This window comes from Ciona robusta, chromosome 11 (genome assembly GCF_009617815.1).
Source record: "Ciona robusta chromosome 11, ASM961781v2".
Lineage (NCBI taxonomy): Eukaryota > Metazoa > Chordata > Ascidiacea > Phlebobranchia > Cionidae > Ciona > Ciona robusta.
In genome coordinates, this window is record NC_143245.1 from 548,380 (window position 1) to 566,299 (window position 17,920).

The 17,920-nt window shown below is 37.5% G+C and overlaps 2 protein-coding genes across 4 annotated transcripts in view; both read left to right on the forward strand.

The window, feature by feature from the left end:
* The window catches only part of LOC149727543 (uncharacterized), a 9,856-nt gene extending 8,294 nt beyond the window's left edge, over window positions 1-1,562 (forward strand). Inside the window, exons 17-18 of the mRNA XM_089888377.1 lie at window positions 257-438; window positions 1,353-1,562. Coding sequence (XP_089744503.1) covers window positions 257-438; window positions 1,353-1,562 — 392 coding nt within the window. The remainder of the gene's footprint in view (window positions 1-256; window positions 439-1,352) is intronic.
* Window positions 317-17,917, forward strand: LOC149727544 (uncharacterized). 3 transcript variants are annotated; one of them, XM_089888723.1, is made up of 26 exons: window positions 1,571-2,538; window positions 4,454-4,569; window positions 5,086-5,165; window positions 5,417-5,527; window positions 6,061-6,240; window positions 6,804-6,923; window positions 7,098-7,274; window positions 8,143-8,250; window positions 8,503-8,691; window positions 8,974-9,003; window positions 9,247-9,355; window positions 9,623-9,734; window positions 10,339-10,547; window positions 10,897-11,066; window positions 11,514-11,624; window positions 12,221-12,397; window positions 12,865-12,972; window positions 13,261-13,443; window positions 14,090-14,119; window positions 14,371-14,479; window positions 14,903-15,014; window positions 15,442-15,653; window positions 16,005-16,174; window positions 16,643-16,781; window positions 16,988-17,130; window positions 17,668-17,917. In XM_089888723.1, the coding sequence occupies exons 3-26, from the start codon at window positions 5,102-5,104 to the stop codon at window positions 17,775-17,777; spliced, it is 3,183 nt and encodes a 1,060-aa protein (XP_089744849.1). In that variant the 5' UTR covers window positions 1,571-2,538; window positions 4,454-4,569; window positions 5,086-5,101; the 3' UTR covers window positions 17,778-17,917. The 3 variants fall into 3 exon arrangements, with proteins under 3 accessions (XP_089744848.1, XP_089744849.1, XP_089744851.1); XM_089888722.1 differs by lacking the exons at window positions 1,571-2,538; window positions 4,454-4,569 and adding an exon at window positions 317-438; XM_089888725.1 differs by lacking the exon at window positions 4,454-4,569.
* The last annotated feature ends 3 nt before the right edge of the window (window positions 17,918-17,920 follow it).

Consider the following 17,920-nt stretch of genomic DNA (forward strand, 5'->3'; position numbering starts at 1 on the left):
AACAATTCTTCAAAAATATATAAATTGCTGATCTGGTATAGAAAGTTATTATATCCTGACGTCATTTTATTATACCAACATTACGTGCCATTCGACAACACTTTGTTACTTTATAACAAGGTTCTTATACACTACAAATTTGTATCTTGTACTATTACATTTTATTTTTTTAATAGATTTAAAACTAGATACCATCTTATGTATTACATTATGCCTAAATAACAACAGAATACGAAACAGCATTATTTAAACACAGCTTCTGCTTTTCTTCTCTGGACCGAAATATTTCGCTTCAACCTTCAATCCGATCTCATCTCTCTATCTCCACCTAGTGAGCCGAGGAAGAATCTTCTCGACCACTCAAGCGCGAAGCTGTATCCGCTCAACCATAGAATATTCCGTGAGGTTTGGATTCTTGGTTTGAACTCGACAGCTAAGGTTGGTTGTTGTGTTTTGAATGAAACATGTTTGATACAAATACATATATATGCTGAAACTGTACTGGCGTTGGTGTGTGGGTTTATTGAACGAATGCAACTTATTTATCCTTGCATAGCGGGGCAACAACAGTCTAATAACACGGCTGTTCTATTTCATACACCTCATGCCCGCTGACCACTGGGTTGAAGCAATTATTGTTAAGTATTTTGCCCAAGGCCACATACACCTAAGATGGTATCAGCGTTGAGCCTTGAACTCATTACCTCTGGGTTAGAGGCAGGCGTGCTAACCACTTTGCCAGAATATGCGAGTAATTACCCTGTGTTTGGTTTAAGGTGATTTTAAAGTTGATAGAACAAGTTAGTAGGCAGTCAAGGGCAACTCAGGTTCAAAGCAAGGTTTTTAAACAGTGCCAAGTGATATCCAAAGAAGCCACCATATATGTTATGTAGTAATTATCTGTGTAATAACTTTATTTATTTGCTGCGCGAGGATAAACAATGAGATGATGATTAAACAAATAACTTCTACATTGCCAAGCTATTTTAGTAATTGACATTATAAATGACATTATAAATGTCAAGGAGTGACACAAGGTGTATGAAACCACCATGTACAATAAACCACCCGTTTCAAGTTTTTCCACACAGATAACGCCAAGCTACTGTAACACAATATATAGTAGGGTGGGGCAAGATGGGACACCTTTTCATTTCATTTTCTCGTCTCATTTAGTAGTAAACAAAGAAAATCATGGAAATATAAAACCATATACTCACGACTCCCGTATAAACCGTTGTTAATTGTTTAAAACACGATCAGGATATTTAGATATTTTGTGCTAAAGGTGTCCCATCTTCCCCCACCCTACTATATATGTTATACTTATATACAATAGTATTCCCCCTCAGCCACAACAACAACTAAAACTCAACTCCATGCGCTGTATACTTGCCATGATGACGTTTGTTCGTGACGTCATGTGTGACGTCAGTTGGTTCGAGCAATTAGTGACGTCACCGTGGCTCTCATTGTCGCTTGATATGAATCAGAATGAGGATAGTGACGTCACAGAAGTGTGTCGCGCTGTTGAAACGTTACGTCATCAACAAACCACGTGACAACAATCGCGAATTTCAGATTCGATTATGACGTATGAAAGGTCGTTTGTTTTTATTTTCTGTTGTTTTGTTTCTTTTGAATTTTTTTTCGGTTTGCTTGTGATAAACCTAACGTTGTTTGAATGCGGTAATGATCCAACTCAGCACTTCACCCATATGGTATAGTAGGATGGGGAAGATGGCACACCTTTTCAATCTATTTTCTTTTCCAATTTGGTAGTAAACAAACATTCAACGATTTTTTATGAAACTTTATCCTCACGACTCCCACAGACCGTTGATAATTGTTTAAAACACGATCAGGATATTTGGTTATTATGTGTCAAAGGTGTCCCATCTTCCCCCACCCTACTTTATAGAAACGTTAAAAATGTCGCGGATTTTAAACAGATTCCCTGACTTTGTTATTTGAACTATTATTGCTGTTTAAAACATACCATGGAAAGCATACAAGGCTAGTTTTTACCCAAGTTTATAGTTTAAACCCAGATTCCTATAAACCAAATTGTTGTCTAATTAACCTATGGTCATAAAAAACTTACGAATTAAATGGATTACCCAAACTCTTTTAAATATTGACACTTAGAATTTTGATTTTGTCTCTCATCTATAATTGCACCTACTACAAGATAACTCAGTAATTGCCTAAACACGTCCAAATCATTACACCTACTGTCTTTATTACCCTAATATGAAATAATTCGGTAATGACTGATTAGTAGGAAATGTTGGTTGGTTTTACCCGGTGAAGATTGGACCACACCTGTGTTCAATGATCATAAGATGGCTTTGTATCTTGTTTTGTGTTGGTAACGCGTCCAATAAATGTGTTTTGTCACCGTGTTTAAGTTTGCCGCGTCTTCCGTTCGCCGTGCCCTCCCACGTGAAGCGTACGGACCAATTCAAGCGAGACATTGTGATTTAGGAGAAGCTCACACAGTGAAGCAAGAAAAGATTATAAGACAGTGGGTTAGAGGTGAGAGGGCTATGGTATGATTTTGTATTATTTGGCCAAGGTGTGCTCGCCCCCGCAATACCGCGGTTGGTTAAATGGAAGTTATGTTTACTTATTTTTCACAAAGAACAGTCATGACTTGCAAAAAGTCAACTGTGGTTTGGTTTTTAACCACAAAGTATCCGAATTATTAACCGTGTTTTTCCGTTTTTAAAAAATCGCTTATTTTCTTATGTTAAAAAAATTGTTAACAAGAAAAAATATTTTTACGAAACTTTTGCTGTATTATATAATGAAACTGTTTCACTGAAGCTTTATTACAGTTAACCTGTTTACACCATGTATAACATGGACCGCACCTTTATAGCCGCTACCATTGTGGGCGTATGTGGTCTTATTGGTCAAAACGCTTAACAGCAATTACTTCAACCCAGTGGTCACTAATGTGTCGTCCAATTTGTCGCTCATACAAAAAAAAACTACCACCCACAAGTTACTTACGTGGTAACTTGTAAGCGGGCACGAGGTGTATGAAACAGAACACCCATGGTATAATGACTGTCGTTGCCTCGCCATGCAAGGATAAATAAGTTACTTACGTGGTAACTTGTAAGCGGGCACGAGGTGTATGAAACAGAACACCCGTGTTATAATGACTGTCGTTTCCTCGCCATGTGAGGATAAATAAGTTACATACGTGGTAACTTGTAAGTGGGCACGAGGTGTATGAAACAGAACATCATTATTGTAACGACTGTCGTTGCACCACCGCGTGAGGATGAATAAGTTATATTTAATCATTGTTTGGTATATATATACCCACACCCACCTACAGCACACATGTGTCTCACAAAACCAAGATTGCCAAGCGCTGCGTTCACGCTATTTTAGCTTCCTTCCGTCTCAAAGCCTATACCGCGTAATGTCAACAGCGCTTTTGAAGCTAGCTTTAGCTTTAAATATTTTCTTTACGTTGCCCTGGCAACTACGTTCGGTCGTTTGGTCAATCCATCACGTTTGTATTCATACGATGGATGATGGATAACGACAAAGGTCCAGAGCGTGATTTTGCAAATATTGCGCAAGGACGTGTTTAGGTTCGGCCTTGTTGCTGCCTTCCATATTTTTTTCTCTAAAATGTTGTTAATAACACCTAATTCCCATTGCACACAATGCATGGTAACTTCGATAGCTTTGATAGTTTGAAAATATTGTATAAGGTCGTGTTTCTCTTCGGATTTAATGCAACGTTACACAAATAGAATTTTTATTGAAAGGCTGGCAATAACACCCCTGTCATATTGAATACGTGTTACAAATTATTGGCTTTTTTCTAAAAGGCTGTTTATAACACCCGTGCCACATTGCACTATGTATGTTGACTGCATACACTTTATGACAGCGCTTATGAGCACCTAGGTTAAACTTACAATACCTTGGGGTAAGAAGGATACCGTTAGAACAAAATTCCCATGTTTCCCGGCCGTGCGTCGAACCCAAAATGTTTAAACAATTAGGAATGTTATTTCAGATCAGGGTTAGATTCGCGGGTATTTGTATAACTAAACACACGTATAAGTGAATTTATGCCAAATGTGTACAACCCGTAAGAAATCACCGGGTTGATGCAAAGACACATGTTCACAATGGTAGCAGCGTCGAGCTTTGAACCTTTTCTATTTGGTTAATTTACTGGTATTATTAAGTCACTCAAATTACTTTGACGCCTAATTTGATAACGTATAAGTGACCACCAGGTTGGAGCAATAACCGTTAGGTGCGTTATATACCTAAACACACATATCCACAAACACAGAGAAATAACTCTATTATTGAGCTGTTTCCATCAAAGGCCTTCAAATTTGAACAGTGACCTAAAAACCACATTCATATTTTTACGCGGTAAACTTTCCACAAATACTTGATGTTTATTCAGTGAAACGGACATGACTACGGTCACCTGATGCCAACAAAAGGCATATTGTCCCCAACCCTCTCCTCACGAGATCCATAACCACACAATGTAATGTAATGTGCGGAAGGCTAGGTCTTGTGAGTATACGTTTTTTTCCATGGCTCTTTTCTCCTTATGTGGCTATATATATAACGTGCTGCAGTCCCGTAGTTTAAACAGGTTTACAAATCCTTTACGAGTTTGCGGATTTTTATAGCGTGGGTTAAGATAAAGGATCGTAATTTTATATTCATTTTATGGGTTTATTATAAAGTGTATTGACTGTATATAAATACATTTCTATTTTTTCACTCTAAGTGTTTATACACAATGCGTGCTTGCAGCAATATAATTTTAAAAACTTTTAAAAACCGGGTTTAAAAAATGACTTAATATTGTTAAAAATATTATCATTTTTCTGATTATTTTTGCTTAGTTTTAGGGTAATATGGCAGTCACAACAGCAAAAAGTGATGTTTCGAAAGATAATCAGCGCTTTGTAATTAAATTTCTACAGCTTTAATGCCTTTATCTTAATATTAGTAAATCTATACCAGAGTTTTGGTGCTGTAATAAATTACGGGTGTTCGACTATTTATTGGTCTTATTTTTAGGTAAATTTTCTAAAAGATGAAATATTTCGTAGCGTTTTCACTGTTGCTGGCTGTTGCCAGAGCCCAGAACGTGGCTACAGGTTGGTATTAGTTTCAAACATCTATGATATAGTATCGTATTCTGTAAGATGGGACCTTTGGCAGCACATAATATCTAAATATCCTGATCGTGTTTTAAACGATTAACATCGGTTTATTGGGAGTCGTAAGTATACGGTTTTATTATTAATTAAATGTTTTTTGTTTACTACCAAATGGGACGAGACAATAGTATAAAATGTGTTCCATCATGCCCCACCCTACTCTTTTAAAAAAAATTAATTGGACACAGGACCGACATGTATTTCTGGGTTGACCGGCGTCGGCGATGCCGTTCCAACAACGACAGTGGTTTGTCAACCAGACGAACTTTGTTCAACATTCTATGGGACAGTTATGATCAGTAAGTTCCTGTATTGTTGATTGCTAATGTAAGTGGGTTGAGAGTCGGGGGTAGAATCTTGCAAAACACTTAGCGGCAATTGCTTCAACCCAGTGGTCACTAATGATGGGTTGTTCAAATTTTCAGCAAGCAGACTTAAAAGATGAAAATAATCACTCGCTAAGTGACATACATGGTAACTTGTAAGCTGGCACGGGGTGTTAAACCCGTGTGATAACGACTGTCGTTTTCAAGCTGCGCGGGGATAAAGCAAGTTACATTACAATTCATACACTCGGATTGTTGGGGGTAGAACGCTTTCGGGCGTATACCTTTAGCAATTATTAAAAACAACTCAGCCAAACAACATATCGGTTTGACCATAATACATTGAACGATAGCACATGCGAGTTTAAAACAATCCAGCTAAAGTGCACTTTAAAATTTAAGACTTTTAGTAAACTAAAAGACCGATTTTATTTCGTAAATAAAATTTTGGTGCTGTTGTTTCTAATTAACTTCTGTATCCTTATAACACAATATTCTACTTCCAGACGGATCCGAAATGAGCGGAGCCATGAGCGGGTGCGTGAAAGCGATCGCTTGCGGTAACTGGGATTGTTCAACACCAGAAGGGCTACAAGCAATTAATGACAACTCCCCTGATCTGTTGGTAACTTCATGCAGCGGGTTCAAGTGCTGTGTCGGGGACAACTGCAATGTTCCTTACCAAAGTAAATGTTTCTATTCCTGCCAGGCATAATGTAATGTTAACTTTCGGCCATTCTAATATAAAAATGTAATTTTTATTCAAACGTTTTGTCTGCCATTCGGTAAGACTTTGTCAGCCTATATTAAAAATTTAAAACCCATAGCGTGTTATAAAAACGGTGCTTTAGATTTTTAAATCCTTGTTTGCTGTTTCTAATTAATTTAATAATCTTCGCAATCGCATTCAAATATGCCTAAATTTTATTTATTTTAATGTTTCGTTAATAGGGACTGTTAGAGTGTGAGTGCGTGGTTTATAACCTAGTTTTAATAGCGGTTGAAACATTTGCAAATGTTTGGATTCACTGGTAAGCGATTCAAACGAATATCGGCACATTTTGTCCCCATTAAATACGAATAAAAATCTAGTTGCTTGAACCATTGTAACTTTAACGGGTATTTCCCTTATAATCTCCCGCGCAAAGTTGCGAACACGTTTTCACTTTTTGCTATTTTCCAAAATTTGAACCGAAAAAATCCAGCGCGCTGACGGTAATTTAATATATTTACCATCAAATCTTTATAGAAACTGGCCCAACATGTTTCGCTGGTATCACTGGAGAAGGCGACATGTCACCGGCACTTATCAAGGTCTCATGCAAACCAACCGAAGTTTGCGTCAACTTCTACGGAAGAATGGACATAAGTAAGCCAATTACAGTCTGTATTGTTTAAACAAATACCTGTGCGACCTTACCCCAGCGTAAACGCATTTAACAGCGCTTTCCATTTTCCAAGCTTTTTTATTTTTCTATAAGATCCAAGAAATAATTTTGTATGTTTAACAAAAAACACCAACTCACAATATGACTTTCCACAGACGGCACCAACTCTGCAGGAGCTATGTCCGGTTGCATCAACATGATGGCTTGCGGGGCTTTTGATTGTTCAACACCTGAGGCCATCGCTTCCATGCGTAACGAATCTGGTCTTAATGTTACATCATGTGACAGCTACCAGTGCTGCCATAGTGAAGGCTGCAATGTACCATACCAAGGTTGGTAATGTAGTTGCGCAACACTGTTTAACTATTATATTCACTCACAAAGTTACAAATGTGGTAACTCGTAACCCGGCACGAGGTGTATGAAACAGAACACTTTGTGTTATAACGACTGTTGTTGCCCCGCCATGCGAGGATAAATAAGTTACATACGTTGTAACTTGTAAGTGGGCACGAGGTGTATGAAACAGAACACCCGTGTTATAATAAAACGAATGTCGTTGCTCCGCTATGCCGGGATAATTAAGTTACATACGTGGACACGTGGTAACTTGTTAGCGGGCACGTGGTATATAAAACAGAACACATGTGTTATAATAACTGTCGTTTTCCGGCCCTGTGAAGATAAAGCAAGTTACATTCATTCATTCTTTCATACTGTCCCATGCTGCCACCAAGCTTATAGGTTCTCATGTTTGGTATACCTGCTTGTTGCTTCTTTTTGAACAATACCAATTATTCAAGCCCACACATACATCATCTTCATAAATATACATCATCTGATTCATCTCCATAAATAGAATTGTAAAGCTAACATAGTCGTGCAACCCTCAGCCCTGGAGAGTCATGTCAACATTCTGTAATTATCAACACACAAAGATCGTGATGCCACCTTTTGCTTAGACTTTGTTCCAAGCACTACAAGTTGTTTTTGTTTTTTACCAAACCCTACAATGTTCACTTTGTGATATAAACTAAAATGCACAAAGTTTTGTAGAAGTCTTTTTCCTCCATAGTATGATGATAAATAACAATTAAATATTATTTTAGTAAGTGTATATGCACGTATATACATATAACCTAAATCTACTTGAGCTTTTCTTATAATTGAATGTAAAGGTAACTTTGTGTTTATTCCCAGGTCCATTATGTTACGAGGGACTTGCCGATGAAACTGCCGGCCAAGTTCAATCAAAACGTTGCAAATTTGGGGAATCCTGTTCGACTTATTATGTTTCTGGAACCTTCCGTAAGTTGTTGTTAAACAATTGAGCCATTTTAGAAACAATTTCTTAACATCATGCTATCTTTGTGGGTGAGATCCTACAGCGAGGCATGCCATGGGACCCGGGATTTATGCCAGAGTTGGACCATTACCCATAGTTGTTAAACTTTAAACAAACCTTTAGTTTTGTGCCTCCCTGAAACTTTTGGCCACTATTTTTTATATATACATATTGTAATATTCAATAAAGAAACATAATTCACCAAACACACACAGAGGGAGCTGAGAAAAAAGGTGCTTTGATGGGATGCACTGATACCAATGTATGTGGTTTGAACTGCTCAGACCCAGCATTCACTGATGGTCTTCGGAATGAACTTAATGGAACCGGTATCGTTGTTTCATCATGCAGTGAACTGAGATGTTGTAATAATGGGGAACTCTGCAATGTTCCAGTGCTTAATGGTAAGCAATGCATTGTATTCTATAGGGGTGAGGTCCTACAGCATTCCAGGCCAATAAGTAATGGTTCTTTGTTAAAAAGAAAAATGTGGTTTTAACTTTTAGTCAAAACCTTTTCAGAATTACATTCTTAAACTAAATGCATTTTATCTGATATGGTTGAGGTCCTACATCATTATATGCCAAGCGACCTACAATTTAGGCTAATGCTCTCCCCAACTTAGTTACAATACTTGTTACCAACCATTTGTTAAAACCTTACCAAATATTCCTATCTTTCCACAGGACCTTCATGCCCAGTTATCGCTGACAACGGTAAGTGAATGTAGTTTTAGATTTGTATTTACTGCATGAAATAAACCGAGTTATTATAACTAATTATATAACAGTCAACATTAGGTGTTAAAGTGACCACACACACTCGTGTTTTTCATCAATAAGTTACTTAGCTAATAACTTGTAAATTGGAACAAGGTGTATGAGCAGAACAACGATGTTATTCCCACTAGTTATAACAGTATAACGATAAATTTACCGTTTTCACTTTCAAATTTTTAGATCTCCCACTGTACCCTCAATGCACAGTACGTACTGCATATGAGAAGGCTTCCAAATGCATGTCAATGTTCCTCAAGCATGCTCCATTTACGAGCCAAGGCATGTGCCAGTAAGTACAACTAATACTTTAAACAAATTTGGGTTAACAGTGCACATTCTATGTGTTTTCTATTCTATATAAGTAACGTCCTATGTCTTACCACGCTAGGAGTTTTTAAAAATTGGGACAGAGTTAGTTCAATACCCCTTTACCCCATTAAATATTCTGTTCCGGTAAGGTCCTACAACTTGGTATTTGTATTTTGGCCAGAGTTTCCCAATTATAACATATATACCTATAATATGTAGTCTTACAAACATTACTTCTTCACCACAGAACAAAGTTCGTAGCCGCAGCTCACTGTATGGCTGAAGTAATGACAACCTGCCAACAAGGATTCTGTAATAGTTTCTTTGCTTTCATCCCAGGAGCAAACAGCATGATTGAGGTTTGTGGTTCAAATATAGTTTGCTGAATGTTGCTGTAAATTCATTACCCTGCTTTGCTACAGTATATATCTGTAACCACTAACCAAATGGTACAGGCTTGATACTGTTACCATTTTGGGCTGGTCATTACCTTGAAACCAACACCTTACTGAACTACCAAACACCTAATATGCTTTTCACCAGTGGCTGAAAAACCCAAAATAATTGGGAGGACAAAACCAGTTTATTGCTTCTTCACTGGGACCGGCAGAGTGGTTACCGCGCCTGCTTCTAAAGTTAAAAATAATAACCTGCATAGTTACATACATGGTGTATGAAAGACAACACCCGTGTTATAACAACTCTTGTTGCCCCGCCATGCAAAGATGAATAAGTTACATATGTGGTAACTTGTAAGCGAGCACGAGGTGTATGAAACAAAACACCCGTGTTATAACGACCGTCGTTGCCCCGCCATGCGAGGATAAATAAGTTACATACGTGGTAACTTGTAAGCGAGCACGAGGTGTATGAAACAAAACACCCGTGTTATAACGACCGTCGTTGCCCCGCCATGCAACGATAAATAAGTTAGACTCATTATTTGAAATCACAATCCCACAGATGATGGCGAGTGGTCTGCTTGCCAGTAGTGGTGACATCGCTACCAAAGTATGCAGTGGTGAATCCATGTCCGACATGATGTCCGGTATGATGGATATGACTGGCATGAATGGTGTGTGTGAAGCTTCATTGATGACTGATGTCAAACAATGGATGAAGGTTTTGGAACAAAAACATAAGGAAGCAAAGACACATGAAGATATTTGCAGGTGAATATCGAACTAGTGGTTTCACTTTCAAGAATGATCACTGTAGGGTGTTGCCGCCAAATAACAAACCTATTTCTTTATAACAGTTTAATTTCTTGGTACAATTACTGTATCTAATGAACTGAAATTAATAAAAATTTGCAAAATTCGAAATGCTTTTTATTTTATTCTGCATGGGTGATTTCTAAAATAAAGGCTATAGTTGGCCCATTACCACAACACCTAATGTGCTACAAGACATTAGTGACCACTGGGTTGAAGAAACGTGCACTAAATAAGCAAGGGCCTAAACATCAAACTGCAGCTGATTTATCTTTTCTTACAACTAATTAAACGCCACCCCCCGCAGCTCAACTGAACAATACTTCTCCTTGTTGATCAATGGATTGAAGACTCGTTGCAACGTAGAGAAGGTCCGTGACTTCCTGCCCCAGCAACCCATGTTGGCTGATTACCTCATCAAGTTATCAAATATCATTGTTGAGTTGATCTCTAACGACCAAGTTCCTGGTTGCGAAGGTATGTGTGGTGTTGTCGTTGTGGTGCAATTGTCCTGCTTTAACTAATAGGTTATGGGTTCAAGGCTTGTTGCTGTCACCAAGGCTTGTTGCTGTTCAAGGCTTGTTGCTATTATGAGTTCAAGGCTTGTTGTTACGGGGCGATCGTGTCCCTCGGAAAGACACCTAACAGCAATAACCCTGAAGTCACTAATGCTAGCGGCGTCTAAATAGAACTTCTATTTTATAATGACTGTTGTTGCCCTGTCACATGAGGGTGAATAAGTTAAATTTATTTATTCATGTATTATGTATGTTGTTGTTGCCACGTATATTATACATGTAAACTGTATCTTCTGGAAATTGTTTGTTTTATGATCTTAAGGAACGTACTACAGCGAGACTATATCAGAGCGTGAAAGTAGTGAATAAACCCCCTTTATAAATTGTTTGCACACTTTTACCTCAGGTCCCAAATGTATTGTTGGCATCACAAAGAAAGGGGAACCAGCCCCATCTAAGGTAGTGGAATGTCGTTACAATGAAGTTTGCAGCACAATGTATGGAACGCTTGATATAAGTAAGTTTACACTTATAGTTGTCAAACATAGGGAACCTCATTGATTAATGTGGTGAATGCAATATACTTTGGTTCTGCTTGTTTGTATAGATACCTAACAGCAGGGTAAAGTCTGGGGTGACATTGTTAAAATACAGTTACACTCATAGTTGTCAAACATAGGGAACCTCATTGATTAATGTGGTGAATGCAATATACTTTGGCTCTGCTTGTTTGTATAGACACCTAACAGCAGGGTAAAATCTGGGGTGACATTGTTAAAATACAGTTACACTCATAGTTGTCAAACATAGGAAACCTCATTGATTAATGTGGTGAATGCAATATACTTTGGCTCTGCTTGTTTGTATAGACACCTAACAGCAGGGTAAAATCTGGGGTGACATTGTTAAAATACAGTTACACTCATAGTTGTCAAACATAGGCAACCTCATTGATTAATGTGGTGAATACAATATACTTTGGCTCTGCTTGTTTGTATAGACACCTAACAGCAGGGTAAAAGATATTTAAACTTTGCTGCCAAAGTATATAATCTCAATCTGTTTAAAAATCTGTGCTACATAAATCTTAATGTCAATGCATCAACCACACAGATGGAGTGAACGAAGCCGGTGCATTGTCTGGTTGTACTGACAGACGAGCATGTGGAGAATGGGATTGCTCAACACCTGAAGCTCTTATTGCAATCAGGAACGAATCAAAGTTGAATGTTACATCATGTGATGGATTCAAATGTTGCACCAAGGATGGTTGTAACGTCCCATTCCAAGGTTAGAGGTTTATAACATATTATATGTCATGTTGTCTGCCCCCCTCCTATTTTCTGTCAGTTCAGTCACATTTTCAGTGTAGCCTACGAGGTGCTCACTAAATGGACCGTTCAAATTGTCAGAAATGTTTGAATAGATCCTTAAATGATTGGGTGTTCTTAACCAGGGGAGCGAGGATGCTGAATCATTAATGTTAGTTGGGTCTACTTTATATAAGCAATTCTAGAAGGGGGTACGAGAATTGGTTGGTGTTTCGGAAGGGGTTGAGTAAGGGAAAGGTTAGGAACCACTGCCCAAAACGGTTCTCCATGCTCTTCCTCATCCCTGAATGAGGGAACCTTAGCGTTATAATTAAAGGAGAACAAATTGCCAAAAACATGTTACCGTAATGGTCACTGAGACTTTACTAAAGCTACATGTATACAGCTGAATATAATATTGTACCGATAACCTTTATATTGTTTCAGGCCCAATGTGTTACGAGGGGATTGCAAACTCAACTGATGGTTACCTTAACCCAAAGCGATGCGAATTTGGTGAAGTATGCAGCATCTACTATGGGACTATTGCTAATGGTAAATATTAGTGTAGCTGTTTATAACTAAACTCTTTATAGATTGATGTGAATGTATGTTTGCATTCCAAGTTGTTTGGGCAAAATATATTGAGATTTCGGATTAGCTTCCATAGGGTCAAGCAATGCAAATGTGAATTCTAAAAAAGGGTAAAAAAAATCGAATAAATTTTATATAATCTCTGTAACTAAATATCTGTTTTTTAAATGATATACTGTGTCCCTCACTTTGTGGGTGAATATCTTTTGAAATTTGATTTTAAACTTGTCTTTACTGTACCTATCACAGAGATGGGAGAGGTTAAGAACGGAGCGTTGCTTGGTTGCCAGAAGAAGGAAGTTTGCAAACTTGATTGTTCCATGCCTGAGTTCGTGGCCGGTATAAGGAACGCATCCAATCTCGATGTTCGATCGTGTGATAAATCAAAATGTTGTGAGATAGACGATCTTTGCAACGTTCCCATCTTCCATGGTAAGTACGATATATTATTACTAATAATATTATTGCTTTAGAAATATTAACTTTATTTATCTCTTTAATCACCGTCGAGAAAATTAAAGAACAGTTTATCCGAAAGGAGAGTATGTAACAACTAAATGACAGTCATTAAATATTCCTAAGAATTATAAACATATTGTATTTAGTTGAAAAAAGAAATTATATATGATGTAATATGTGTGTTCTTATGGAGCAGGTTGAGTAGTTTATACTACAATGCTATACACTGTACATGATGTATTCATACACCTCATGCTCACTGTCGAGTTACAACACGGGTGTTTTCTTACACACCAAACACACATGATGTATTCATACACCTCATGCTCACTGTCGAGTTATAACATGGGTGTTTTCTTATACACCAGACACACATGGTGTATTCATACACCTCATGCTCACTGTCGAGTTACAACATGGGTGTCTTCTTATACACCAGACACACATGGTGTATTCATACACCTCATGCTCACTGTCGAGTTATAACATGGGTGTCTTCTTATATGCCAGACCTTATGATGTATTCATGCACCTCATGTCTCTTATACTTTATATATTTTTATATGAAACTGTAACACGCATTACAAAACGACCTTGTAACTTTATCTTTATTTTCCAGCGGAAACCTGCCCTGCAATTGTTGATACTGGTAAGTACACCATATATATATATAAGTGCCAGTATATCTAGGTTTATACACAATGTTTTTAAAATAGTGCTTTGTATCCAAACATTGTGATACCATTTTATACATGCTGTTTGCATTTAAATGCGTTAATATGATATCTTAATGTTATTTATTGCATAATACAGTCAATCATTAAAACAGTGAAAAGTTACACCCTTTAGTTATTATAGGTCTTTATATTTACCTCACATTTAATATTACCTTCAATAAAGATCTTGCATTATTCTCCAACTGCACACTTCGTACAACTTATGAGAAAGCTACACGTTGCATTGCTCTCTTTATGATTGAAGCTCCTTACAAATCTACAACTGTGTGCAAGTATGTATAAGCTGAGAAACCAGATTCCTAATTAACTGCTCAAATATTCCATTTTTAAGTTTTTTTTTCTCATCTTTGATTTTTGGTTTGTTTATATAATCTATATAATTATTTTGAGTGAGAATAATTGCTTGTAATTTTCACTTAAAGCATTATACAAAAAGTATAAGCTTATAGTTTAACGTTGGGACAGGATTTAGCACGCCGGTTTCCAACCCAGAGGTTACATGGCTTGCTGATGTGTTCAAATCTTGAAAAAATTTAAAACCATCTTTAGTGATTAGAAAGTTACTTCTCATATCGTGAAAACGGTTTTAGTTTTAAATCAAAAGGTTTAAAAATAAGGACAGTCATGTTGTACTTATATATGAGAGTCATTAACCTTTGTTGAAATAGTCCATGCAATTGTAAGTATTTTTATAGATCAAGATACGCTTCAACCGTCAACTGCTTGGCCGAGGTGATGTCGAAGTGTCAAGGAGGTTTCTGTGAGAGTTTGTTCGCTTACATACCCGGTGCCAGGGAAGGAATCAAAGTAAGTTGGTCGTATGGGATATTCAGTTATATATATTATAATGTATAACTTAGTAATTGGCATGGTGTATATTTATTGAGCTGTAACCCAGAAAAACCTTACCCTCATTTAAGAATTCTGTTTTAAACGTTATTGCACCCATTCGTGACTGAATAAGGCAACCTTCGGTTATTGCTCCCGATGAGCCATCAGAGATGTCTGTGTTGGCAACTCACTTTTAAAGCACTATTAATGAATTTCACACACAAAAAAGTTCTACTCCTGTTTATGGACTCTTGTTTTAATTAATTTCATCACACTAAAGAAGTCCCGCTCTGCTTAAGGATTTCTTCTTTTTAATTGTCATCAAGTTTTCCCCAAACTAAGAAAATTTCACTCTACTTTAAAATTTCTGGTTTTTAATTTTTATCAAATATTTATCCTCCAGATGGCAGTAGAGATGATGCGCATGACCGCCCACGCTGAAGCCGAGAAAGTCTGCAGTGGAAATTTTCTCAATGACATCATGGGAGGTGTACAACCACCATTTGGTATTGGTGAACCTGTATGTGATAACATGGTGCTGGACGATATGCATCACTGGGTTGTGTTGCTCATGAAGGAACATATGACAGCTGATACACACGCTGACATCTGCAAGTATGTAGGACTGAGTGATCCCATTTACTAAAAATTAATTTAGCTAAAAAAATATAAAAAAAAATTCTTAGTTAAAAAAGTATTTATTATTCTACTTTGTGTTTGCATGTGTCTGTCTTTCAAAATGTTGAACAAAATGCTTATGGGATAGAATAAACATTTTTATCAGTAAAGCAATTTTAAGTAATAGCTTTACATTAGCCTCACTTGCACTAGTTTGAGTGTTGGGAAGATGGGCCGGATCTGGCCTAAGTCCCGAGTCCTAACAAAAACCACACCAATATAGTGTAAACAGACTTACATTATGCCTGATAGCAAAAACAGCAGAATCCTTATTTACCGTAATTCCAGATCCACCGAGGAATTCTTTAGCAAAGTTATCACAGCAGTAAAGACGCGCTGTAACTTTAACGCAATTCGACAACTGTTGCCACGAGAACCAGAGTTTGCCGAGTATTTGATCAAGATGAGTAACATTATCGTGGATTTGATTTCAAACGACAAAGTTCCCGGGTGCCAAGGTTTGTGGGCGTGATGTTTATATGTGTAGTGAAGTGGTAATGTTCATCTACAAAGTTACATACGTTGTAACTTAGAAGGGAGCGTTCAGTGTATTAAACAGAACACCCCGTCCGGCGCCGTGACAAAATGGTTAGCACGCCTATCTCTAACCCAGAGGTAATGCGTTCAAGGCTTGTCACTTGGGAAAAACACTTAACAGAAATTGCTTTAACCCAGTGGTCACTAATGGGTTGTCTAAATTATCAGCCATTTCATAAGCTGGCACGAGGTGTATGAACACCCGTGTTGTAACGACTGTCGTTTTCCGTCCACGCGAGGATAAAGTAAGATACATTCCATCGCCCGCTCATATTATAAAGACTGTCGTTGCCACGCCATGCAGGAATAAGTTAGATACATACTTATGCTCATTTCTTTACACAGATTTAAAAACAACTTGTATTCCTTATCATCTTTATAACCCACAGGCGAAGTTTCAATGGCATCGTGTCCAGCTCTCTCACCAAATGCTTGCGGCAAAGAAATGAAAGAAGCTTGGTTGTGCGACTACATTTCATGGAGGATTACATTGGTCCACAAGTGGGCACCAGAGTTCCTCAGATGGAGGTAAACATAGAAATCCTATTTTATTATTTTTTAGCAAGTACTTGAAATTAAAAGGTAACTACATTTTTTATAACGACTGTCGTTGGCTCGCCATGCGAGGATAAATAAGGTAGATTCCTATATATATTCTATTTACAAATTAAAAACATAAAAGCCCCTAACTTGTGTTTAATGTTTTTTTGCATATATTTATTTTTTTGTTGTAGTGCCAGCAACACAATGATGGAGATTGATATGTCGGAAATGCCGGAATGTCGCGAACTCACCGTGGAATGTAAGAACAAGGACCAATACTCCAAAGTTAAAGATATGTTCGGTTGTGAAATTCCTTTCTGTAAAGATGGCAAATGTAAGTGGGAACAAACATGGCGGATGGTAAAGTTTGGATGATTGTTTATTTACTATTGTGTGAGATATGTTGGATAATGCTTGTATTCATAATATATGTGGTGTCGTGTAGCCTTGTAACTTGAGGGTTTGATGCTTCGTGCTGCTACCATTGTAGGCGTATGTGTCCTTGGCCAAAATACTTAAAGGCAATTGCTTTAACCCAGTGGTCACTAATGGGTTGCCCACGTTTGCAGTCCTACATTAATTGTATTAGCACAAAATTTAATTGTATTACCACAAAATTTAATTGTATTACCACAAAAAAAACAATTCCACTGGCCAACTTGCAAGTGGGTTCATTGCATTTAAACCACCATACGTTGCGGGCACTTTTTGTGATTCTGATTTCTCTCCGTTCCATTTCTATTCTTAGTTGGTGAGGGTCGTAGCGAGGCATCTTATGGGTTCAAGGATTTAGGCTTGGATTGACCCATTTTCCCTCTCCATGTATTAACATCGCAAAACAACCTCAAATTCATACAATATTTTGCTACAGATTCTGGTGGAACCAACTTAAGCATCTGGAAACATGATCACATGTTGTGGCGTAAAGCTTTCTCCGTGTGGCAAGCTGCCCAGTCTTATGGTGGTGATGATATGTGCTAAGTGATGTCATAATACCAACTCTCAACACACAATACTAACCTTTATAACAGACCTACTGTAGCATGATTGTAATTATAGATTTATAATTCGTGCCTGCAAACTTATTTTGCATGTTCTTCAATAAAATCACTTTCAGATTACGG

What these genes read in the sequence shown, in the direction of transcription:
- LOC149727544 (XM_089888722.1), top strand. Translation starts at nt 5,102, where the DNA reads ATGAAATATTTCGTAGCGTTTTCACTGTTGCTGGCTGTTGCCAGAGCC. An exon ending in AAATCTACAACTGTGTGCAA is followed by an intron (nt 14,480 to 14,902) that starts GTATGTATAAGC and finishes GTATTTTTATAG; the next exon opens with ATCAAGATACGCTTCAACCG. An exon ending in GTGCCAGGGAAGGAATCAAA is followed by an intron (nt 15,015 to 15,441) that starts GTAAGTTGGTCG and finishes TTTATCCTCCAG; the next exon opens with ATGGCAGTAGAGATGATGCG.